The sequence below is a fragment of the Ochotona princeps genome, chromosome 26 (assembly GCF_030435755.1).
Source record: "Ochotona princeps isolate mOchPri1 chromosome 26, mOchPri1.hap1, whole genome shotgun sequence".
In the NCBI taxonomy this organism is placed as follows: Eukaryota; Metazoa; Chordata; class Mammalia; order Lagomorpha; family Ochotonidae; genus Ochotona; species Ochotona princeps.
This window is the reverse complement of record NC_080857.1, coordinates 9,304,312-9,324,624: the sequence shown is the minus strand read 5'-3', so window position 1 is coordinate 9,324,624 and position 20,313 is coordinate 9,304,312. Positions and strand designations below refer to the sequence as shown.

The following is a 20,313-nucleotide window of genomic DNA, read 5'->3' as shown; positions in this document are numbered from 1 at the left end:
ATACTTGCAGGGAGGGAATTTCAACTGAACTTGAACTATGGTTATGCAGCAGGGTGGAGGAACCCACCATGGGGGGGGGGGGAGAATCCCAGATTCTATGTAATTACAACACAATGTAATTAATGAATAAATTTAATAAAAAAAAATAGATAAATTTGTGGGACCTTTGAAGAGGTAGGGACTTGTACACCGTCCCGCAACGTCTCCCTTTAGGCTAGTCTTTAGTGAGTCACCTTTAATCGCTTTAGTTTCAAGTCTTCCAACAGCTGTTTGGATCCAGGTCACATTCATTCTTGAGTTCTTTGAGAAATGTATAAAGCCGTCCTTTGAAATTGTTAAAGGAAAGTTACACAATGGAACCCATTGTCTATTATTCTCATTTCATTTGACAAAATAAAGCATTATTACCCCTAAGTGGCTCTTGGCTAAATAGTAGTGAGTAATTTTGAGGAAGCCTAGCGGGCTGAACTGTTTGGTCTTGTGTTGAAGACAGGCTGAGCTTGTGGGCTTTAATAATTAGTGGTAACAATATATTTTCCAGGCAGAAGAAGTGGGCACCGTCCTAGGGACAGGCACGTGTGGGCAGGAAACAAATCTCAAATTCATAGGCCAGGAAATCAGTATCAGATAACTAGAAAAAAAAAGTTCTAGAAAAGTAGCAATTATATAAAAAATCGTTTTAAGGATAACTTTGAAGACATGGACTTTTGTCTCAGGGCAAAGAATATTTTCAAAAAAAAAGTCATGCTTCCGTTCTTCCTGTCGGGTGGCGAGTCTAAGCGTTTATTCAGGTCAGTTGCCGTCTGCCTGGCTGAGCCTGAGCTCTGGCTGGTGAACTGATGTGAGCTGGCTTAGGGCAGCTATTAGCTGCGCGGGCACACTGGCTCCTTCCACTCCAGTGCTGGGGTAGGTGGCCGCGGCTAGCCCACGTAGCAAGTTCACTGCGTGGGTGGATGGGATTACCTACAAACGAACAAACAAACAAACAAACAAAAACCAAAAACAGGCCTGATGGAGTGTTTTTTTTTGTGTGTGTGTGTGTGTGTGTGTACTTAAAAAAAATAATATAAGTAGATACTGAAATAAACATTTTTTTAAGTATTCCACCCTGGGATCTCCATTCTAGAGTTAAGTCAACAGTTCGTTCAGGTTACTTCAGGAGTGTTTTTTTTTTAAGTCGAATGTCTAATTTGTTGAATGGCTGTTTTTAGATTAGGAATGTATCGCGAAGCCGAAAAGCAATTCAAATCTGCCCTGAAACAGCAGGAGATGGTAGATACATTTCTCTACTTGGCAAAAGTAAGTAAATATTTTCAACTTGAGTGAAATATGACTTCTCAGAATCGATATTTACATTCAACAGTTGGCAGGTTGTTACCTTCAGATTTGACTTCCTTTTCTTTACAGCCAGGGGAGAAGCGAGATGATACAGAGGCTCACCATCTAGGGAGAAATTGATCACCACAAAAAGATGCGAAACCCCTTGGCAAGATTGCCCCGAGTACAGAAGGATACCGCCTAGGCTCGTCCCTCCCCACGTTAGGTGGCAAGCCCCAGAGAGGCCTTCCTTTCTCCAACACACCTGCCTGCTCCTGAGCCGGGTGTACACAGCAGGGCCTGTGCTCGTGTACCGGCCACAATTCCTCAGCTCTGAGTAATAGTAAAAAGAACATTTTTTTCCTTATTGAGCCCCTGCCAGTGTAGGGCATTGGGCCAGGTTTGTTTTATAGGCAGTTTAATTTAACCCTCGCAATAACCCTGCAAGGAAGGTCTTAGCTTTCCTTTGTACTCTTATGGCAAATGAGACTCCTGAAGGTAAGTCAGTTTTCCAGGGTTCGTTGGCTGTTGAGAGGCAGCATTCAGGCTGGGGTCTCTGAGGCTCCCTAAGCTCATCAGGTGCCACCCCCCACAGCCACCCTCAGGGCCACCTTGGATCCACCCCCGTGTCACCCTCTGCCATCCTCAGGGCCATTCCCAGTGTCACCCTCCGTGCCAGCTCCAGTGCCACCCCAGAGCCACCCTAGTGTCACCCCCAGAGCCACCCGCAGACACGGAGGGAGCGAAGGAGCCTCTTCGGTGTCTTCATATTCGGATGAAGAAGTTAGGTCTCGATGCTTACTCAGGCTACTTCAGACAGAAAACCATTTGATGGAGTGTTGCTAGGAGAGCAACTTGCTTTATCTGTAAGAATTTTTGATTCTATTTTTAAGATTTAAAAAATCATTTTTATTGTATTTGAAAGGCAGAGAGAGAAAGAGAAAGAGAATGCACATTCCTGTTTGCTGGTTCTCTGTCTAAATGCCCATAAGAGGTTGGACCACTGCGGACTGACTCCAGGAGCCAAAAACTCAGTGTGGGGCTCCTGTTCAGGTGTCAGGGACTCACTGTCCAAGCCGTCGCCTGTGGTCTCCCAGGGTCTGCATTAGCGGGAGGCTGTGACTCAAGCCCAGTCACTCTGATGTGGAATACCAATGCCCAGATATGAAAGGAAGTACTGCTAGTTTCTAGATAGACTAACAAAAGTTAGTTCCCCAGACTTGACACAGTAGCCTAGTGGCCAAAGTCCTCACCTTGCACCTGCCCAGGATCCCATATGGGCACTGGTTCATGTCCTGGCTTCTCCACTTCCCATCCAGCTGCCCACCTGTGTCCTGTGAAAGCAGTAGAGGATGGCCCAAAGCCTTGGAACCCTGAACCTACATGGGAGACTCAGAGGAAGCTCCTGGCTTCTAGGTTCGGATCAGCTCAGCTCTGTTCATCGTGGCTACTTTGGGAAGTGAACCAGAGCAGATGCAAGATCTTTCTCTCTGTGTCTCTCCTTCTCTCTGTAAGCCTGCCTTTCCAATAAAAATAAATAGATCTTTTTTAAAAAAAAGTTAGTTCCCCAATAAAGTGAAAGTTATATTGTAGAAAGTCAGTATACAAAAAATAATAAAACCGTAAAACTGTTTATCTATTATGTATTAACCTTCAATTCTAGTAGAAGTTTCAGAGCATCCCAGGTGGTAGACTTTCTGAAAGGAGCAGTTGAAATGAAGGCTCAGGTCATATTATCTGTTACTTTGTCAACTTGCCATTCATTGGTTGAAAAAAAAATGTGCTTTTTTTGTAAATGTTGTTAAACCATGGTTTCACCTATTTTTCAGTAAACTGATTTGTTTAAATCCATTATTCCCTATGTGGTTTTTTAGAGGTACAGGTTAACTTGTTTCTTTTAAAATATGGAGGAATGGTTATTACATAAAAGAGATACATACACTTTTTTTTAGGATTTTTTTTAGCATTTTCTTTCTTGCAGATTTTAGTTTCTAATTAAGATCATTAAATACATCACTGGGTACATTAATTTAATCATTTATTATATTTTTAAAAATGATACAGAAGTGTATAAGGTAAAAGGCCAATGTTCTCACCTGTACCTGTCCCTCCAATCTTATACTTTAGTGATAAATGCTATTGACAGATTGATGTGTATCCATGTTTAGAAAATGAATCTGCAATCATGAAAACAAATATAGCCTTCTGTTTCCGTATGCATAAAATCCCGATGATCTGTGTTGAAAGCATTCCCACTAAGCCGATGGTTTGTCCATGCTTGTGTCTCAGTTGCTCATTAGGTGGAGCTAGCAAGTGAATGGGTGCTCACGCGCTGCGGGGGTCTGTGCACAAGCCGCCTCTGCCCTGCCGCTCTGAGTCCTCGTCCTTGTGCTGGCATGCTTGCGCTGGCATCTTCCTCTGCCGTCCCCTGATTGGTCCCTTAATGCCATCTTATAGACATCCCTTAATGTCGTGTCTGCTCTGCCCTCAAAAGATTTTTCCTTCATCCTTTCCTTGTCTAGTTACTGCCCAGTATCTTATATTGTAGGAATAAATTAATGAATGAATGCCTTATATGCAACATGTGGAAGTAAAACTATAGAATCACTACTGGACATTCAGCCTCACATTTCTGAGGTGTTTTTTTTTTTTTTTTTTGCTTGTCCTAAGAGATTGTTAGCCAGTAATTACAAGCTCTCTCTCTCTTTCTCTCTCTCTCTTTCTTTTTTTTTTTTTTATCAAATACTGTCATTTTAAGAACTGACACTTGTATGGAAATATATCTTGCTTTTTAGGTTTCCATTGCGTTGGATCAACCTGTGACAGCTTTAAATCTTTTCAAACAAGGCTTGGAGAAATTTCCAGGAGAGGTAGCTCTGCTTTGTGGAATTGCCAGGATCTATGAGGTAATTTTCATATTACTTTTAAAAGTTGATGTGAAATAGAGATTATATGCTATGGAAAGCTCATGGACTCTTGAGGTTTTAGCAAAAAAAAAAATTTACAAAATTACTGTTGTTAGCCTGTGGTGTGTCTGTGGGATATGAGATTTTTGTGTATGCGCTTGGCTGAACTAAGTTTTCATTGTGAAGTATTTCAGACTTACAGGAGAGAGTAGAGAGTGGCTGGATAGAGATTTAAATTCTTTCTTCTGTGTTAGTAGCATGTTTGTTACCCCAGCATATTTGTGGATCCTTTTTCAAAGTCTCCAGGCTCAAATATCATTTTTCTCATACATGATAAATATATATTTTAGACCTTTGTGTTGTGTCCTGTTGATCTGTTTAACCAGCCTTGTGTCAATGTTATGCTACTTTAATTACTTTATAATGTATCTGGTGGAATTCATCTTCATTAGGAGTGTCTTGGCTACTTTAGCTATTTGCTTGTTCTATCAATTTTAGAGTCATGTTCTAGAGAGTCGCTTCTCCCCTGCTGCCTGATTAAAACCTGCTTTCCAGTAAGTCGTGGAATTCCTGGCACCAGGTTAGGCAACTTCACTACCTTGCTTTTCTCCACAGTTGATTATTCTTGGCACTTGGCTCTTCCAAATAGATTTTAGGACTGACCTATCAAGAATAATTTATGAAAACTCAGTAGGGATATTGATTGAGATTACATTGACTATATGACAGTAGGAAGAGGCACAGCATCTTTTGGTTGTCTTTCTGTTTTCAATCAGGATACAGCTTAGTGAATATATTCTGTAATTATTTCCAGGACCATATTGTATCCACATAGCACTAAACTCAGTAATTTATCAAAATTCAGTGTACAGTTGTCTCATGGCCAAGATTTATTATTGCATCAAAAAATACAAAACGAAGAGATTCATGGTGCCAAGTGCAGGTGGGCCAGGTGCAAGCTTCTAGGAGTCCTCTCCCACTTCCTTCTTGTGCAACAGGTTGTGACCATGTGGGGGAAGCACTGGCTACCAGGAAGCTCAGTAGGGACTGGGATCATGGACACTCCTTGCCTACTACATATCAAAATTCCAGAATCACAGAAATGAGCAGATGCTCTGCACAGACAGCACCTTATATATGAACAGTGCAGATGTAGCGAGTTACTCTTATTATTTGGGGAAGGTTTTATATTAGTGCGGAGAACCAGTCAAGCTGAATCAGAAGGAGCAGCTGGGACATGAACTGGTGCCCCGAGGGGCTGCCAACATTGCAGGTGGACACTTTACGCACTACACCTCAACACCCCAACCATGACATCTTCAATGCAGTAGTTGCTATTCCATTAATTGCTGAACAGAATTCCTTCCAAAAATTTATTATAGTCACTCCTGTGGTGTCTGGGATAAGGAATCGCTCTGGAGCTGCCTTCCTCCTTCTCTGTTCATGGTTGATTTGTAACAGAAAGGAAGTGTGGAGGACAGCAGTGGGATGGCCAAGGCGAGGACGTCAGACCCAGATGGTGGGGAGGACAGCAGTGGGAGGACCAAGGCGAGGACATCAGCACAGATGAGGGGGACAGCAGTGGGAGGGCCAAGGCGAGGACATTAGCACAGATGAGGGGGACAGCAGTGGGAGGGCCAAGGCGAGGATGTCAGCACAGATGAGGGGGACAGCAGTGGGAGGGCCAAGGCGAGGACGTCAGCACAGATGAGGGGGGCAGCAGTGGGAGGGCCAAGGCGAGGATGTCAGCACAGATGAGGGGGACAGCAGTGGGAGGGCCAAGGCGAGGACGTCAGCACAGATGAGGGGGACAGCAGTGGGAGGGCCAAGGCGAGGACGTCAGCACAGAGGAGGTGATCCAGCAGCAAGCAGACATGAAATAGTTAGATGCAGTATTATTTCCCTTTGGATTTCCCTAGTTAATTTCGCTTGTGCAGTTTACCATGATGCCACTTCAGATTCCTGACGCATTCCTGTCCTCCTTAGTGACTGGATGGGATAGGGGAATTTGCTGCTTAGCGTGGCAGCCTGCTCGGTGCTGGATGTCTGTAGGGATTTTGCTGTGTACATCACGCTTTTCCTTGGGGGAATTCTCTTCCTTTTTGCTGTCTGCTGTTTATTTATCACTTTCATTTTGGTACTGTATCTTAACGTTTCCTATTTTAAAATGAGCATGTTTTTCCTGCCAATGGTTCATCGCCTTTTTTTTTTTTTTTGGTACAGACATTTGTTTAAGAGAATTTATCATTGCTTGGTAGTCATTTAAATTTTTCTTGAGGCATTTTGTTTGAAAGATAGATCTGCATTTTATTTGTTCATTGTTGAGAGGTGTTCGAACAGAAAGGCCTTTCCCTGGAAGTGTTACTGTAGGGGCCCCGGACCTTTGTTGTGTGTGAGAATCACCATGGGAGGTGGTACAAGAAACATGCAAAAAAAACCATCGTCCGTTCCTCACCCTGCTGAGTCAGAAATCCTGGGAGCTGGGACTTGAGGTGTGTGTGTGTTTCAAATATTTATTTAAAAGACACAGAGAGAGAAATGGAGAAGGAGAGCAGGATCTCCTGTCTCTGGGTTCCTCCCCACGTGCCTGCAGCAGCTGGGGCCGGGACAGGCTCAAGCAGAAGGCAGGAGCAATGTTTGGGTGTCCCTCGTGGGTATCACGGACTCGCCCACTTGATTCATCATCTGCTGCCTCCCAGATGCCCAGTAGCACGAAGCTGGGTTATAAGCTGAGTTGGGCCTTGAACCCTGGCACACCGCCGGCCTGGAAGGTGGGCATCCTGGCTGGTAGCTGCTGTCCACACGCCTTCCCTGTGTGTGTACTGCCAGTGAGCTCACGAGGGGTTTCTGCTGTAGAACAGTCCGAGAACCAGGGCAGCATCCACTTCCTTAAGTTGCATGCTATTTTACTTCAAGTAATTGAACATCTAATTGTAGTTAGTATTTTTTTTATTTGTGCCAAAAATAACCAGTGTAAAAATCAGTTCCGTGATTCCATGCTTATTATATGGTTGGAATGACATTTATATAGCGGAAAGTGTTATTTTGAAGCACATTAATAAAATCTATTCTAGAGCTGGTCTAATTTAAGTAATTCTGATACAGGAATAAGGGAGCAGAATAGAGCTGACATATGTTCATGCATATGAAAATTGAGGATGTGATCAAAGATGCCTGTTAAACCGATTGAACTGAGTGATAAACACAAAGCTGAGATGAATGCAGGACAAACCATTAACCTTTTTCAGATACAAGAATTGGAACAAGTGGCCACAAAAACTGGACAGCTTCTGTCTCTGAGTTAGACAGAGCCAGCTTGTCACAGGCGTGGCTGTACCGTCTGCAGACCTTCTTCACTCAGGAGAGCCTCTTATTTTTCACAAAAATATGCTATTAGATTGATAGATCGGCTGTGTTCTTCAGAATGAAGTAATAGACATTTGAAAATGTCAGTTCAGCTTATGATATCGATAGATACGACATAAATGAAGCTGTTGTCAGATTCTCAGCAATTTTTAAGTGTTTAAAGGGATCTTGAGTTCAGAAAACTTGAGTGTCTCTGTTACAGTAGGAGTGGAGTATAAGAACATTTTAGAAACTTTTATTCTTGCTTTTGAACTTTTCAGTAACCAGAAGCACTGAATTAGATGCCAAGAGGAGAAATTACGTGATCTTGTTCTTTAGGAACTTGTAACACTCCTATTTCATGGATTCTATAAGACTTTCATTGTCCACATTTTGGGTGTTTTTGGAATTGGGGTGCATCTGAAAGTAGACAGGGCTTTTGATCTCTGAGCCCAGGGGCAGCTGTCACGGAGCTATTGGAACCTGTTGGGAGTTCCTGGCAGCATGGTGAACTTGTTAATGATTCCAGACTGTGGCCGTGGTTGACACCTGCTGGTAAGGCTCAGAAAGCACAGGCGATGGCTGTCTCCTGGCTGCAAAGAAAACCCTAGCGACAGCAGTGGAGCGGCCTTTAGCAAACGCTGAGAGTGAGTGTGAGTTCTCACTGCAAAGAAGCGATGCATGCAGGAGGCGGATATATGAATTCGTCCGGTCTGTTCATTTCACATTGAAAGGTCCCATTTATCTCATAAATATCTAGCTTCCTAATTGTCAGTGAACATAAAAGAAAAAATGGTGTCACCAACAAATGGAACAATATTATGTGAAATAGTGTGTGCTTAGGTGACCAAGTCAAAAAGTGATGAAAGGAACAGGCATTTAGGCTGGGAATTAAGACACCCACACCCCTCAGGGGAGTGCACTACTTCAGCTCCTGGCTCTGGCTGCTCGCTTAGACTGCATTCCTCCCTCCTAACTCTGGCCCCAGACCAGCCATTGTGAGTACCTGAGGAGTGAGCCAGTGGTTGGGAGCTCTGTCTGTCGACCTCTGTGTGTTTGTCTGCCTCTCAAATAAATAATAAATAAGGGAGCTGTCATTTCACAAATGAGACAGCTTATTTTAAAATCTGTATTTATTTGAGAGGCAGACAGAGAGAGACCAACAGAGAGCTCTTACCCATTGGTTCACTGCCTAAGTGCCCACACTAGCTGGGGCTGGACTGGCACAAAACCAGGAACTGCAGACCAAGTCCAGGTCTCTTGCATGGCTGGAGGAGACCCAACTACTTGAACTATCATTTGCTGTTTCCCCAGGTGCCCATTAGCAGAAAGCTAGACTCAGAAGCAGAGCCAAGACTCAAACCCAGGCACCCTGATGTGGGGTGCAGGTGTCCCACAGTGTGTCTTAATTCTTAGGCCAAATGCTTAACTCTGTAAAGCTTATTTTTTAAGAAAAGGATTAAGAATATTTTTGCATTTGAAGAAATACCATATTGAATTTATTTACCTACATACAACATATATATGTGTGTGTGTGTTGTTTATATGTATACACATATACACACACTTGAAAGAATGCCAAAGATTGATCTGTGTTGCATGTCAGAATATATCTAAATAAATCCATCATTAGTGTCAAGAATTCAATGTTTAAAAATGCATTGTATGATGTTCTTCAACCAAAGGTTTTGTTTATTTATTTAAAAGTCAGTCACAGAGAGAGAGAGAAAGAGAGAGAGAGAAAGAGATCTGCCCTGCACTGGTTCATCCTCCAGATGACCACAATGGCCAAAGCAAGGAGCCTGGAGTTCCTTCCAGTTTTCCCATGTGGGGAACAAGGGCCCAAGCACTGAGACCACAGTTCACTTCTTTCCCCAGGCCATGAGCAGGGAGCTGGATTGGAAGTAAAGCAACCGGCCACCAGCATCTTGTAGCAGGAGGAACCAATGGGGTGGGTGTTCAACCATGGGGTTTGGGTAAAAGGAGCCCCCAGCAGCGTGGCGGAAGCAGAGGATACCTGAGTCAGGTTGGATCTAATGCTTGGGACCTTGGCCATGGACACCATCACCATGTGGTGAGCAAGTCCTGAGCTTTTGGGAGGCCTGTGAGATCCCCCACCCCCCTGCCATGGTGAGTATGCCATGAGGGAGTCTTGGGAATGGGATTTGGTGTCTGGCCCTGCCCTGCTGCCACTGTCTTGTGGCAGGAGGAACCTAGGTGGTGGGTGTTCAACCACAAGGTTCGGGTAAGGCAACCAGGACATGAAGTGGTGCCCCTATGGGATGACACTGTTGTAAGTGGCAGCTTCATCCGCTATGTCACACCACTGACCTCCTTGCTTCTTGTGATTAGTGGAATCCAATATTTGATAAAGAATGATTAAAATATAACAAACCAGGAATCCTCATGGAGTGAGAAATAAATGCATGATCCACATAATGAATGTCACGTAAGTTGAAAGGCAGAGAGAGCTATGTGGAGTGAGGGGTCTCGGGAATACTTTTGAAAGGATGTGGATGGAACCTGAAGTGGACCTTGAAGGTGAGTTTGAGAGAAATGCTCAATTTTTTTTTGTTTTTTGTTTTTGGGTGGGTTTTTTTTTTTGGTTTTTTTTTTGGTTTTTTTTTTTTTTTGGCTGAATTCCATTCTTTTTATCCTGGCTCTTGGTCTGCCTGCTCCCATGCTTCCCTGCACTTAGCAACCAAGATATTCTTCATTCTTTATCTATTCCTTGGAGAGGCAAATGGACAAAATTCCCACACTGTGGTTCAGCCTCCAAAGGCACGCAGTGACTGGACCTGAGCTGGGCTCAAGTTGGGTGCGGGGATTCAGTCCAGGTCTCCTGTATGGGTGACAGGAACCCAGTTGCTTGAGCCAACGGTGTCACCTGCCAGGCTCTGCCTTGGCCTGGAGGGAGGAGCCAGGCCTGTGCCTGATTCCTGTGAGATGGACACAGGCATTTACAGCAGCACCTTAACCAGGAGGCCGACTACTCATCCCTCCTTCCAAAATGTTCTTTTTAAGTTGCCGACATAGTGCAGTTGTGTTAATCTTCTGCTTTTAAACCTCTGGCGGTTTTCCTTCAGAGCAACTTCAGAAGGAAATCTGAGGTTCTTCCTGGGGTTGACCAAGGCTCTGGTGCCTCTTTGTTCTCCTTTGGTGCCCCTGACGGCCCTCTCTCCAACTGCCCTTGACTGCTTGTGTTCCGCCCCAGGCTCGTGCACTTGCTGTGAGTTAGGCTCAGGTCTTGATGTCTGGCTCCGTTTGGATCTGTCTGATAGCATCTCCTGCACAGTGACGTTTTTGGACCGTTGCTCCAGAGGCAGCGCTCTCCCGGCTCTCCTCAGCCCCCTCTGGTCTTCTTCCTGTCGCTTTCCTTGCCTGACCTTATGTTGCCTGTCTGTCACATGTCTGTCTTTCCTACCACATATGGCCTCTATCTTTTTGTTCATTCTGTGTCCTCAGGGCCTGCCATGAAGCCTGTCACATGATAGGCTCTTAATCAATATCTGTGGAATGCATAAACTTTGCCAGGAAAAAAAAAACTCATGACCAGTATTTATTAAGTATTTTTTTTTTTTGTCTTGATGGAGAATAGGAAATGAACAATATTCCCTCAGCGACTGAGTACTACAAGGAAGTTTTGAAACAAGACAATACTCACGTGGAAGCCATTGCATGTATTGCAAGCAACCATTTTTATTCGGATCAACCAGAAATAGCTCTCCGGTTTTACAGGTGTGCTTTATATCCAATTTGCACAAGTGTTTTCCTGCAAGACACTGTGCAGCAGTAGCAAAGCTGGAGCAGTCAAGAAGCACCATCAGGCCAAACTGAGATGTTACATGAACGTGAAAGTGACAACCCAATAACTGCAAACATGCAGATACTTGGTATCTCGCAGAAACACAACTGTATAATTGACTCCGTTGTTGATAGTGTGTCATTGTATGAGCAGCCATTTTGTCGTCAATTGGCAACTGTTTGAATATTTCTAATCATCATTGCCCTTGTTAATGCCACCAATCATAAAGACACAAACAGAAAGAGTGAAGAGATTTGCAAAGAGCAGTTAACTGCATGGCTTGAAAGAGGGTCACCTGTTTATGAAAGATTGTAAACTCTTGTCCAAACATCTTTTCAAAAATAAATACATTACTTCATGGGTTCTCTTTAAACACATGCTTATTTTATGCTTTTGGAATTAATTTTTTAAGTTACAGATGTCCTTTCAGCCCTTGGGGAATATACCAAGAGATGATTGGCAGCTGACCAGAGTTCTTTCCAAATATATCTGAAATGCAATAATGCAAATGCATTGCCCACGCAGCTGAGTCTCCTCCTGCCCCCTTGAAGGGGGTCTGAGTTTTCTCAGAGCAACTGGACTGGATTTCCATTTGCCTAATTGACCTTACTCGTCCTGTGTCGCTTGGATTTAATAATATCCAGAAGGAATATAGGGCCCTTGAGCTGCACCGTGAAAGCTGAATGGAGGGCAGATGGATCCTTTTCCCAGTGGAAGCTTACAGACAGAGCTTGACGAGGAAGCAGTAGAGGACAGGATTCAGGAGTGGGTTCAGCTCCGCCAGGCCTGAGGAATGCACCTTGGGCCGCCAAAGCTTTGCAGTGCTAGAGTGTATGGATTTGACCTGAGGTGGCATTTAGTTCTCACGTTAGTCTCCCACTAACTTTTTGGAGGGAAAAGCTTAGATTACTTGCGTCTGACTGTGCCTGCACATTCTGTATGACCAGCACCGTTGCAAAAGGAGCATCTTTGTATGAGGTGGTGGTGGCAGAAGTGGGGTGTTTAAAAAGCTCAAGAGAAATGTGTAGTCAGAACAAAATTCCAGAGATTCAGTTTATCACATCAAAACAAGCCTCTCTTTTAATTCCATTTTCCAAGGACTATTTGAAGTATCCTTACATTTGCTTTAATCTTTTTGAATTTACTGTAATGCTGCACTTCTGTTCTTTGAGAGTGTTTACATTATAAAAATGAATTCATTTCTAACTTGGTAAAAGGAAAATGCATGTCCTAATGCTGTGTTGGCTTGACACTAAGATGTGTGCTCTTTTTTTTTTTTTTTGAAAAGGCGACTCCTGCAGATGGGTGTTTACAATTGCCAGCTTTTTAACAATCTGGGGCTGTGTTGCTTCTATGCCCAGCAGTATGACATGACCCTCAGCTCCTTTGAACGTGCCCTTTCTCTGGCCGAACATGAAGAGGAGACAGCCGATGTGTGGTACAACCTGGGACACGTAGCTGTGGTACGCTATTTTCCTGATATAATTTCTGGTATGAAAAGTTGGAAGAAATGTCTAGGTATTGTATATCTAGGTTTTGTCACAGTTTTCTGTGGCAGTTTAGAGACATACAGGAGTCAACCATTCTTCGTTCTCTGTCCCCAAGTCAAACTCCCCCATCTGAAATTCACGCCTGACTCCTGTGGTGGATGCTTGCCACCTTTCCTATGGTAGCAGGAAAGATTTCAATGAGGAAAGATGAGAGGGGCTGACAAAAGGAAGCGTATGGATTCACGTGTGCGAATTGGTGCCTCTCTTACAGGGCATAGGAGACACGAACTTGGCCCATCAGTGTTTTAGACTGGCTCTGGTCAACAACAACCACCACGCCGAGGCCTATAACAACCTGGCCGTGCTGGAGATGCGGAAGGGCCACGTCGAACAGGTCAGGGACCTAGCCGCAGCCCAGCAGGCACTCTGCTTTCTTCAAAGGAAAGCTGTCCTGAACGGTGATTGTTATCTAACTTAAAATGAGCCCTGGAGGTAAAGACAGCTGTGTCCATGTTGGAGTACATGGGTTCGATACCTGGTTCTGGCTCCTGACTCCAGCTTCCTGCTAATGCACATTGTGAGAAGCAGGTGGTGGTTGAGAGAGCTGGGCCCCTGCCACCCTTGTAGGAAACCAATATTGAGTTCTGGGCTCCTGCCTCTGTCTGGCCCAGACCTGACCACTGTGAGCATTTGGGATGGGAGCTGCCTTTCCTTCCCCCTCTCTGTGTCTCCTTCTCTCTGCCTCTCAGGTAAATAAATACATAATTTTTAACAAATGAAATATAAGTGGGTTCTGGAGCCTGACGGTTCTAGATGTGAATCATCGCTTTGGCACATGTTAGCTAAGTGAGCTTGGACAAGTTACTTCTTTAAAAAAAAAGAAGAAGCATTTTATGAGAGCAAACATGAGCTCCTGTTCCTTCCTGCCTTAGTGAACTGTTGTGCTGCTCAGCACCCCCTGATCCCCACGTAGCAGTTAAAGCTGACGTCCTGGGAGCCAGCCTTGTCTCTTTCTCCTGCTTCCCCTGGACACCCTGCACCTGGTTGCTTTCCCTGTTCCTCTCGCCCTCCTCCAAACCACTGCTGTCTTCTTGGACTGCTCCTGGGGCCTGCATCTGGCATTTTGTTCCCACACGCATCAGCACCTGAGCGCACCCTACCAGACAGCCTCCTCAGAACTACCAAGAACAAGATTCTTTTCTTAACTACTTTGCTTAAAACCCTCCAGTGCTTTCTCCTTGCCCTTGGAATAAAATCTGGAATCCTGATTGTAGCCTCCAAGGCCCTCGATAACCTGGCCCCCAGTTCCCTCCTGCACCCCACCTTGTGCCGTTTCTTTCCCACTGACTTCTGAACACATCAGCTGCCTTGCTGCTCAGCACATGTGCGGTGTGCAGTCTTCCGGCAGGGCCTTTGAATGCTCTTCCTTCACGTCTTGCAACAACAAGGTGGGGTTTTTTGTTTTTTGTTTTTTGTTTTTTTGGTCCTTGAGGTCTTGGCTTAAATACCACCTCCTTTGGATGGGCCTTCTCAAACATTATTCTAAAAAACCTTGATGTCATGTTTCTTATTTTCCTTTCTTCTTCTTACTTTTAATTTTACCATATATTTTCGTAGTTATGAGTAGAATGTGGAATATCAACTGCATGAAAGCAGCGATCTTAACCTGTCAAGTAACTTCGTGTTCCCAGCCTGTGAAATAGTGCCTGGCCAGGGTAGGAGCTGGGTGATGTATACTACATAAATACGCCGACTGAAGGAGCTGTGTGAGGCTTAACATCATGCGTAAGCACTTGGCATGGTAGACGTACAGCAGTACGCTCATGGCAGGTGTAAGTTACATTCAGAACCAAACTTTTAGATGCTGAATACTTTCATATCTTATTAATAGCAATCCAAGATAAATGTTATTACAGTCTCCAACTTACAAAGATGGAGACTAGAAGAGGGCCAGTGACTTTTCCGGAGATCCTGGACATGGTTAAGCAGCATGGCAAGACGTTGGCCTCCGCCCTGGCATCCTGAGCAGAGAGATGAACCTTTAGCAGAAACAAAGGCAGACACCTCGTTGGATAGACCTTTGTCTCATCACCACTCCCAAAGGAAATAAGGTGGATTCGCATGTTATAAACAAAAACTAACTAGTATAAAATGGACACTTGCTTTGACATGGAACTTTGGACTTTAAAATGCATTACTATCCCTGGGTTTTTATTCTTGCTATTATATTAGAGAACAATAATTTGAACCTGCTAACTCAACCAACAGCAACAAAATCTGGATTTCTAAGACTTTTTTTTTTAGTCTTGAGATAGCATTTAAATTGCAAGTCATATTGAAATACAAACTTTATGAGATCAGTAGTTTTCAAACAATTTGAAGATTACTCCAGACTTTCAGTTCTCTTATTTTCTCTGGCTTTTGAAGGATTTATGATCAACATAGTTTAGTAAGACATCAGTAGTCAGTTGTGTTTCAGTGAGTCCTATTTCACGAGGCATCATCATCTGTATTCATCACAAAGACATGTTTCATTAAATCCCATCCTGGATAAAGAATTATTTTACAGAACAAATCACAGGTGTAGTGCTGACGTATGCTCACACGCCTTTGATTGTTCCTTTTCTTTATTACCCAGGCCCGAGCGCTGTTACAGACTGCATCATCGTTAGCTCCCCACATGTATGAACCGCATTTTAATTTTGCAACAATCTCTAACAAGGTAATCTCTTCCTTTCTTCATTTATGAACTGATGTTTCTTTTACTTTCTTAGCTTAAAAATTAAGTCTAGATATCTTGCTTAGTAGTTAAGATGCCGGCAAGCCCAGGTCCAACCCTTCTCTCTTGTCAGCACGGAGGATGCAGCCATCAGTAAAATGGGCAGAAACCATCTGCCTCCTGCAGCCTCAGAACTCCTGTTTGGAGTCCCGTGGCAGTGACTGTGTGTGGGTTCACAGGGAGGCCTGTGTGTGTCCCACCATGCTATGCTACCACAATTAAGCAGCAAGGAAAGTGTGGCTGCTTTCAGGAACGGCATCACATCTTATTGAGCTTTTGAAACCACATATGTTCTCAATATTGTGTTGGCATATCTGGAATACAACCCCTTTTCTTTGAATTTGTCTTTCTGAAGGGTGACACCTTGATCAAAATAGGTCCTTGTGGTTTCTTGCAGCTGGCTTTCTGAAGCTGACAGCACTGCCTGTGCTGCCTTGCAAATGCCGTCTTCTGTTTCAAGCACTCCCGATATCCAGGAAAGATACCTCAGGCTTCTGTAGGCCTGACAAGGCAGCCATCATAGGGTGTAACTTATCTATATCATTGGTTATTTATTTTTATGCCCTTTGTCTTAAGATGGATTATGATCTAGGTGAGAGAATTCTAAAATCAAAGCAGTGTCATGGAGCCATTTACCTTGTAGGGTCCTCCGAGTTCCTAGCATATGCAAGTGGGGTGCTAGTTTCTTTTTGCCTCTCCCACCTGCTTTCTGCTGAATTTCTTACAGATCGGAGACCTGCAGAAAAGCTACACTGCCGCTCAGAAGTCTGAAGCCGCATATCCAGGTCACGTGGACACACAACACTTAATTAAACAATTAAAGCAACATTTTGCTATGCTCTGATTGTTCTGTAGACCCAATAGGTTCTTAGGAAAGAGCATTGCACAAGAGCAAGAGAGCACTATGTGATTCTGTATCTGTAATACAATATCCGTGTGATGCCGGGCTGGGCTTGAAATGAATGAAGGTGACATAGAAAAGAGTTGAAACCGAAAAACAGAGTGGAAACTGTATAACTGTTTCTGTGTATGATATTGGAAAATTATGATGAATGTTTATATTTCCTAAGCAATTTTTATGCTTTCTGCAAATTTTTATAAATGTATATTTTTATAGTGCTTATACTGTTAATACTTACATAGCTTTAAGGGGTCTGAAATCAGCACTTTACACTCCCCTTCTCTGGCTGAAAGTATGTGTATGCTACCTGCAGACTCTATTTAAACCTTAAGAATTGTACTTTAAACTACTTTTTGTCAACTACTTTGTGGCTGTATGCTGAGCTTTAAAATAAACCAGTGTGTAAGACAAAGACACTACTGCTGTGGGTTGGATGTGATTTGAGTGGCCCCTAAAGCTTTATGGATTGAAAGTTGATCCCCATTGCAAGGTGTGAAGAAGGATGGGAACTTGATCAGTCTTTGAGATCAGAGGGGGCTATTTGGGGAAAGATTAATAAGGTCAACACACTGGAACCCCAGTGACTGAAGAGAAGCCAGAGATGTGTAAGATGATCAGGATGGACTGTGGAGTCCCAGTACGGGAGACTCACCTGTGGTCTGTCCAGGGTCAGGCTGTCTGCACCTACAGGACGGTGCGGGTTCTGGGGAGGCTCTCAGACTACCTTGTTCAGTGGAGTACCCATTAAATGCTCAGACAGGGCATGCTAATGGGTCAGGGCCCCTCAACCTCAGTTTTGGGGATCCTGACAACCATTTTATAGATATTTATTTATAATCTCTTTAGGCTTTTTAGATTTATAAGTATTACTACTTAGCTAACAGAGCAACAGCAAAAAATGAAGTTCAGTGAGTTATGACTAGAGGTGATCGGAAGTGATGTTCGAGAATGTGCAGGCCACCTTCCTCATGGTACCAAGCAAGGGCCAGAGTCGCCCCTCTCCTGGGTGGTGACGTCACACTGGAACCCGCAATCGCAGCTCTGCAGTAGACTGGAACGTTTCCTCATTCTCCAAAACATGAGTGCTCATTGAGCTCTTGAGAATTTGCTCAAGCACCCTTGGGTGCACTAATACTGCACCCGGTATTTAGATTCACATTTGATCATGTCAGGCATATTCTAAGTTGCTAAAAGTTATATAAGTGAATAGTAAGTCCTGGCTTCTACTGAGGACATCGTATGTCCTAAATGTTTCACGTCGGCTCATTTCCTTCCTGCTGCGGTCCTGTGTGTCCCTTTCACTTAGGAGAAAGCCGAAGCACGGAGAACGGAAGGTTCCAAGACTGGTACTTGTTAGAGCTGTGATTCAGACACAGCATGGTCCCCAAGTGCGTGCTCTTTACCATCGTGGGAAATCGCATCTCCTTTTCTGCCTCTCAATAAAACACCTGTCATTTAAACTGAATGCCGTGTGCTTGAGTAAAGTTGACAGGTAAGAGAATATATTCCTAAAGTGGTCCAAGGGAGATGCTGTGTTAATTCAGTGCGAGCACCAGAGCCAAGGGGGCCAGGGTGACTGAGGGAAGAATGAGGACACTGGTAACACCGCATCAGGAGCTACATTTGTGCTTGCAAAAAATACGTGTTTGTGGAGTGCGTCTCCTCAGATCTGCCAACATTCTAGAGAGGGCCCGTTAACCATGATCACATAGCAGAGTGATTCAATGCGCAATTCCAAATTGTCCAAAAGTTGCCTTGTTGAGCTTTGTTCTAGTTGATGAAAACGAGATCTGACGAGAAGGCTGCACTGAGTAACTGCTGACATTAGAAGCTCTTCCTTCTCTACAGGTGTGTCACTTTCGAGCTAGTTCTTCATGAATGCAATTCTTCTGTTACTATTCTGAATGATATTAGCAAGTACCAGGGTAGCTATCAGAATCTAATGAATGGCCTAGAAGGTTCATGAAGATAGCACATCACTAACTCATTTTCCAGCAGCAGCTCTACAAGTAGAAGGAATTTTCTGTCAAGAACCTCTCCCTGGGATAGCCGAAGCACTCAGGAAAAAAATGAAGATTTTAGAAAGGCTGAGAGGGGACTCAGCTCGGGGGAATGGTGAACTTGAAACTGGGTTCAGGAAAAACCTGTCATCAGAAATTTTTAAGTTTTAACAAGTGAGTCAGCTAGAATGTTCCATGGATACATTCTAGAGTTTCAAAATGGTTGACATGGCTCCGATTTTAGGGGAGAAACAAGTCAAAAAGAACTGGTTTCATGTCCTTCCATGTTGATGGCATCAGTCTTGTGTGGCTGAATAAAAACATTTTTTGAGAGGCTGTCCTTTCACTTCTTTGAAATCAAAGACAGTTTCTGTGGTCCGTGAATGGTCCATTGCTGAGATCCCTGCAGATTGCAGGATTTCTTGCCGGGTTGTGCTTTTCTGGTCTCTGGTCAGGCTGTTGCCAGCCTGTCTCTTGACTTCTGGTTTGTGTAACTTTCAAGTGGAATTTCCGCTTGGCACTTTCATTTTTCAATGTCAACAGGAAAGAGGAAATTTTCAAAGTAACTATAGAAAAAACATGACATTGTATACAGAGGAACATCTGTATACAGAAGGAAGACAGCAAATTTCTTGCTGGAATATAAACAAAAGGAGTGGAGTAACAGTTCCACAGACTGAGAGGAAAAAGGCGTCCTCGGGTGTTTTATACCTACAGATGACATTTCAAAAAGAAAGCCGAAATAAATGTCATATATATGAAAGCTGAGCAAAATGAGTCACCGGTGCACCACCATTGTCAGAACTTTTAAAGGAAGCTGTTTAGGGACAAGAAAAATGATACCTGGTGGCAATGAGAGTCAGCATAAAGGAGCAAAAGGCATCAGAAATTGTAAGCTATGTGAATGCATTCAGGTATTTTCTTATTTCATGTTTCTCAGCCAAGCTTACTATTTAAATACAAATAATGGCAATGCAGAGCATAGTTTATAACACAGAAGTAAAACATATTACATTAGTATTAAAGTTGAGGTGGAAGAAATGGAAATCTATTATTTTAATCTTCTCACCCTACACATGAAGTATTGGAGTTTGACTAAGTGGTAGATTGTGATGAAAAGTGTATGCTCTAAACCTGAAGGCAACCATTAAAACAATAAAAAAAAATTGTAGATAATAAGCTACAAGAGAAACAGAAGAAATGGCACAAATTAAGAGTAAATCACATGATGTTTAAATGTAACCACGGAGTGGACATTTGGTACAGTGGCTGAGTCGCTGCATGGGGGGTGACATTTCATGTTGGGGTGCTGGTTTCAGTCCCAAACACTCCGCTTCTGCTCCAGCTTCCTGCCAATGCACACCCCCGAGAAGCAGCTTGTCCCTGCTCCTCATGCTATAAGCTCAAATGGAATTACGACTCCTGGCTGTTGCAGGCATTTGGGTAATGAACTAGTAGATGAAAGATTGTTCTCTGTGTGTCTGCTCATCTATTTGCTTTTCAAACAAAATGAAAATAAACTAAGATTTAAACCTAGCCATATCAACAATTTATGAAATGCAAAAGAAATGTGACCTTTGTTGGGCAATTAAAATGAAGAAAATATTACTAGGGATTTAAAAAAAGACTATTTGATAATGATAAGGGAAGATTCAATTCATGAAAAGGACATAAGAACCCTAAAACTTTGCACCTAATAGTAGGGCATCAAAATTTCCAAAGCAAGAAAACATAGAAATCCATAGAGAAATAAACCAATCTACAAAAATA

General features: G+C 43.4%; 1 protein-coding gene across 3 annotated transcripts in view; it reads left to right on the top strand.

Annotated features, from left to right (window-relative positions):
- TTC8 (tetratricopeptide repeat domain 8) overlaps positions 1-16,951 on the top strand; it is a 40,987-nt gene extending 24,036 nt beyond the window's left edge. For all 3 annotated transcript variants that reach the window (XM_058655334.1, XM_058655332.1, XM_058655333.1), the window contains 7 exons: positions 1,212-1,299; positions 4,113-4,223; positions 11,167-11,306; positions 12,662-12,836; positions 13,135-13,257; positions 15,502-15,585; positions 16,370-16,951. In XM_058655334.1, coding sequence (XP_058511317.1) covers positions 1,212-1,299; positions 4,113-4,223; positions 11,167-11,306; positions 12,662-12,836; positions 13,135-13,257; positions 15,502-15,585; positions 16,370-16,486 — 838 coding nt within the window. In that variant the 3' untranslated portion in view covers positions 16,487-16,951. The remainder of the gene's footprint in view (positions 1-1,211; positions 1,300-4,112; positions 4,224-11,166; positions 11,307-12,661; positions 12,837-13,134; positions 13,258-15,501; positions 15,586-16,369) is intronic.
- The last annotated feature ends 3,362 nt before the right edge of the window (positions 16,952-20,313 follow it).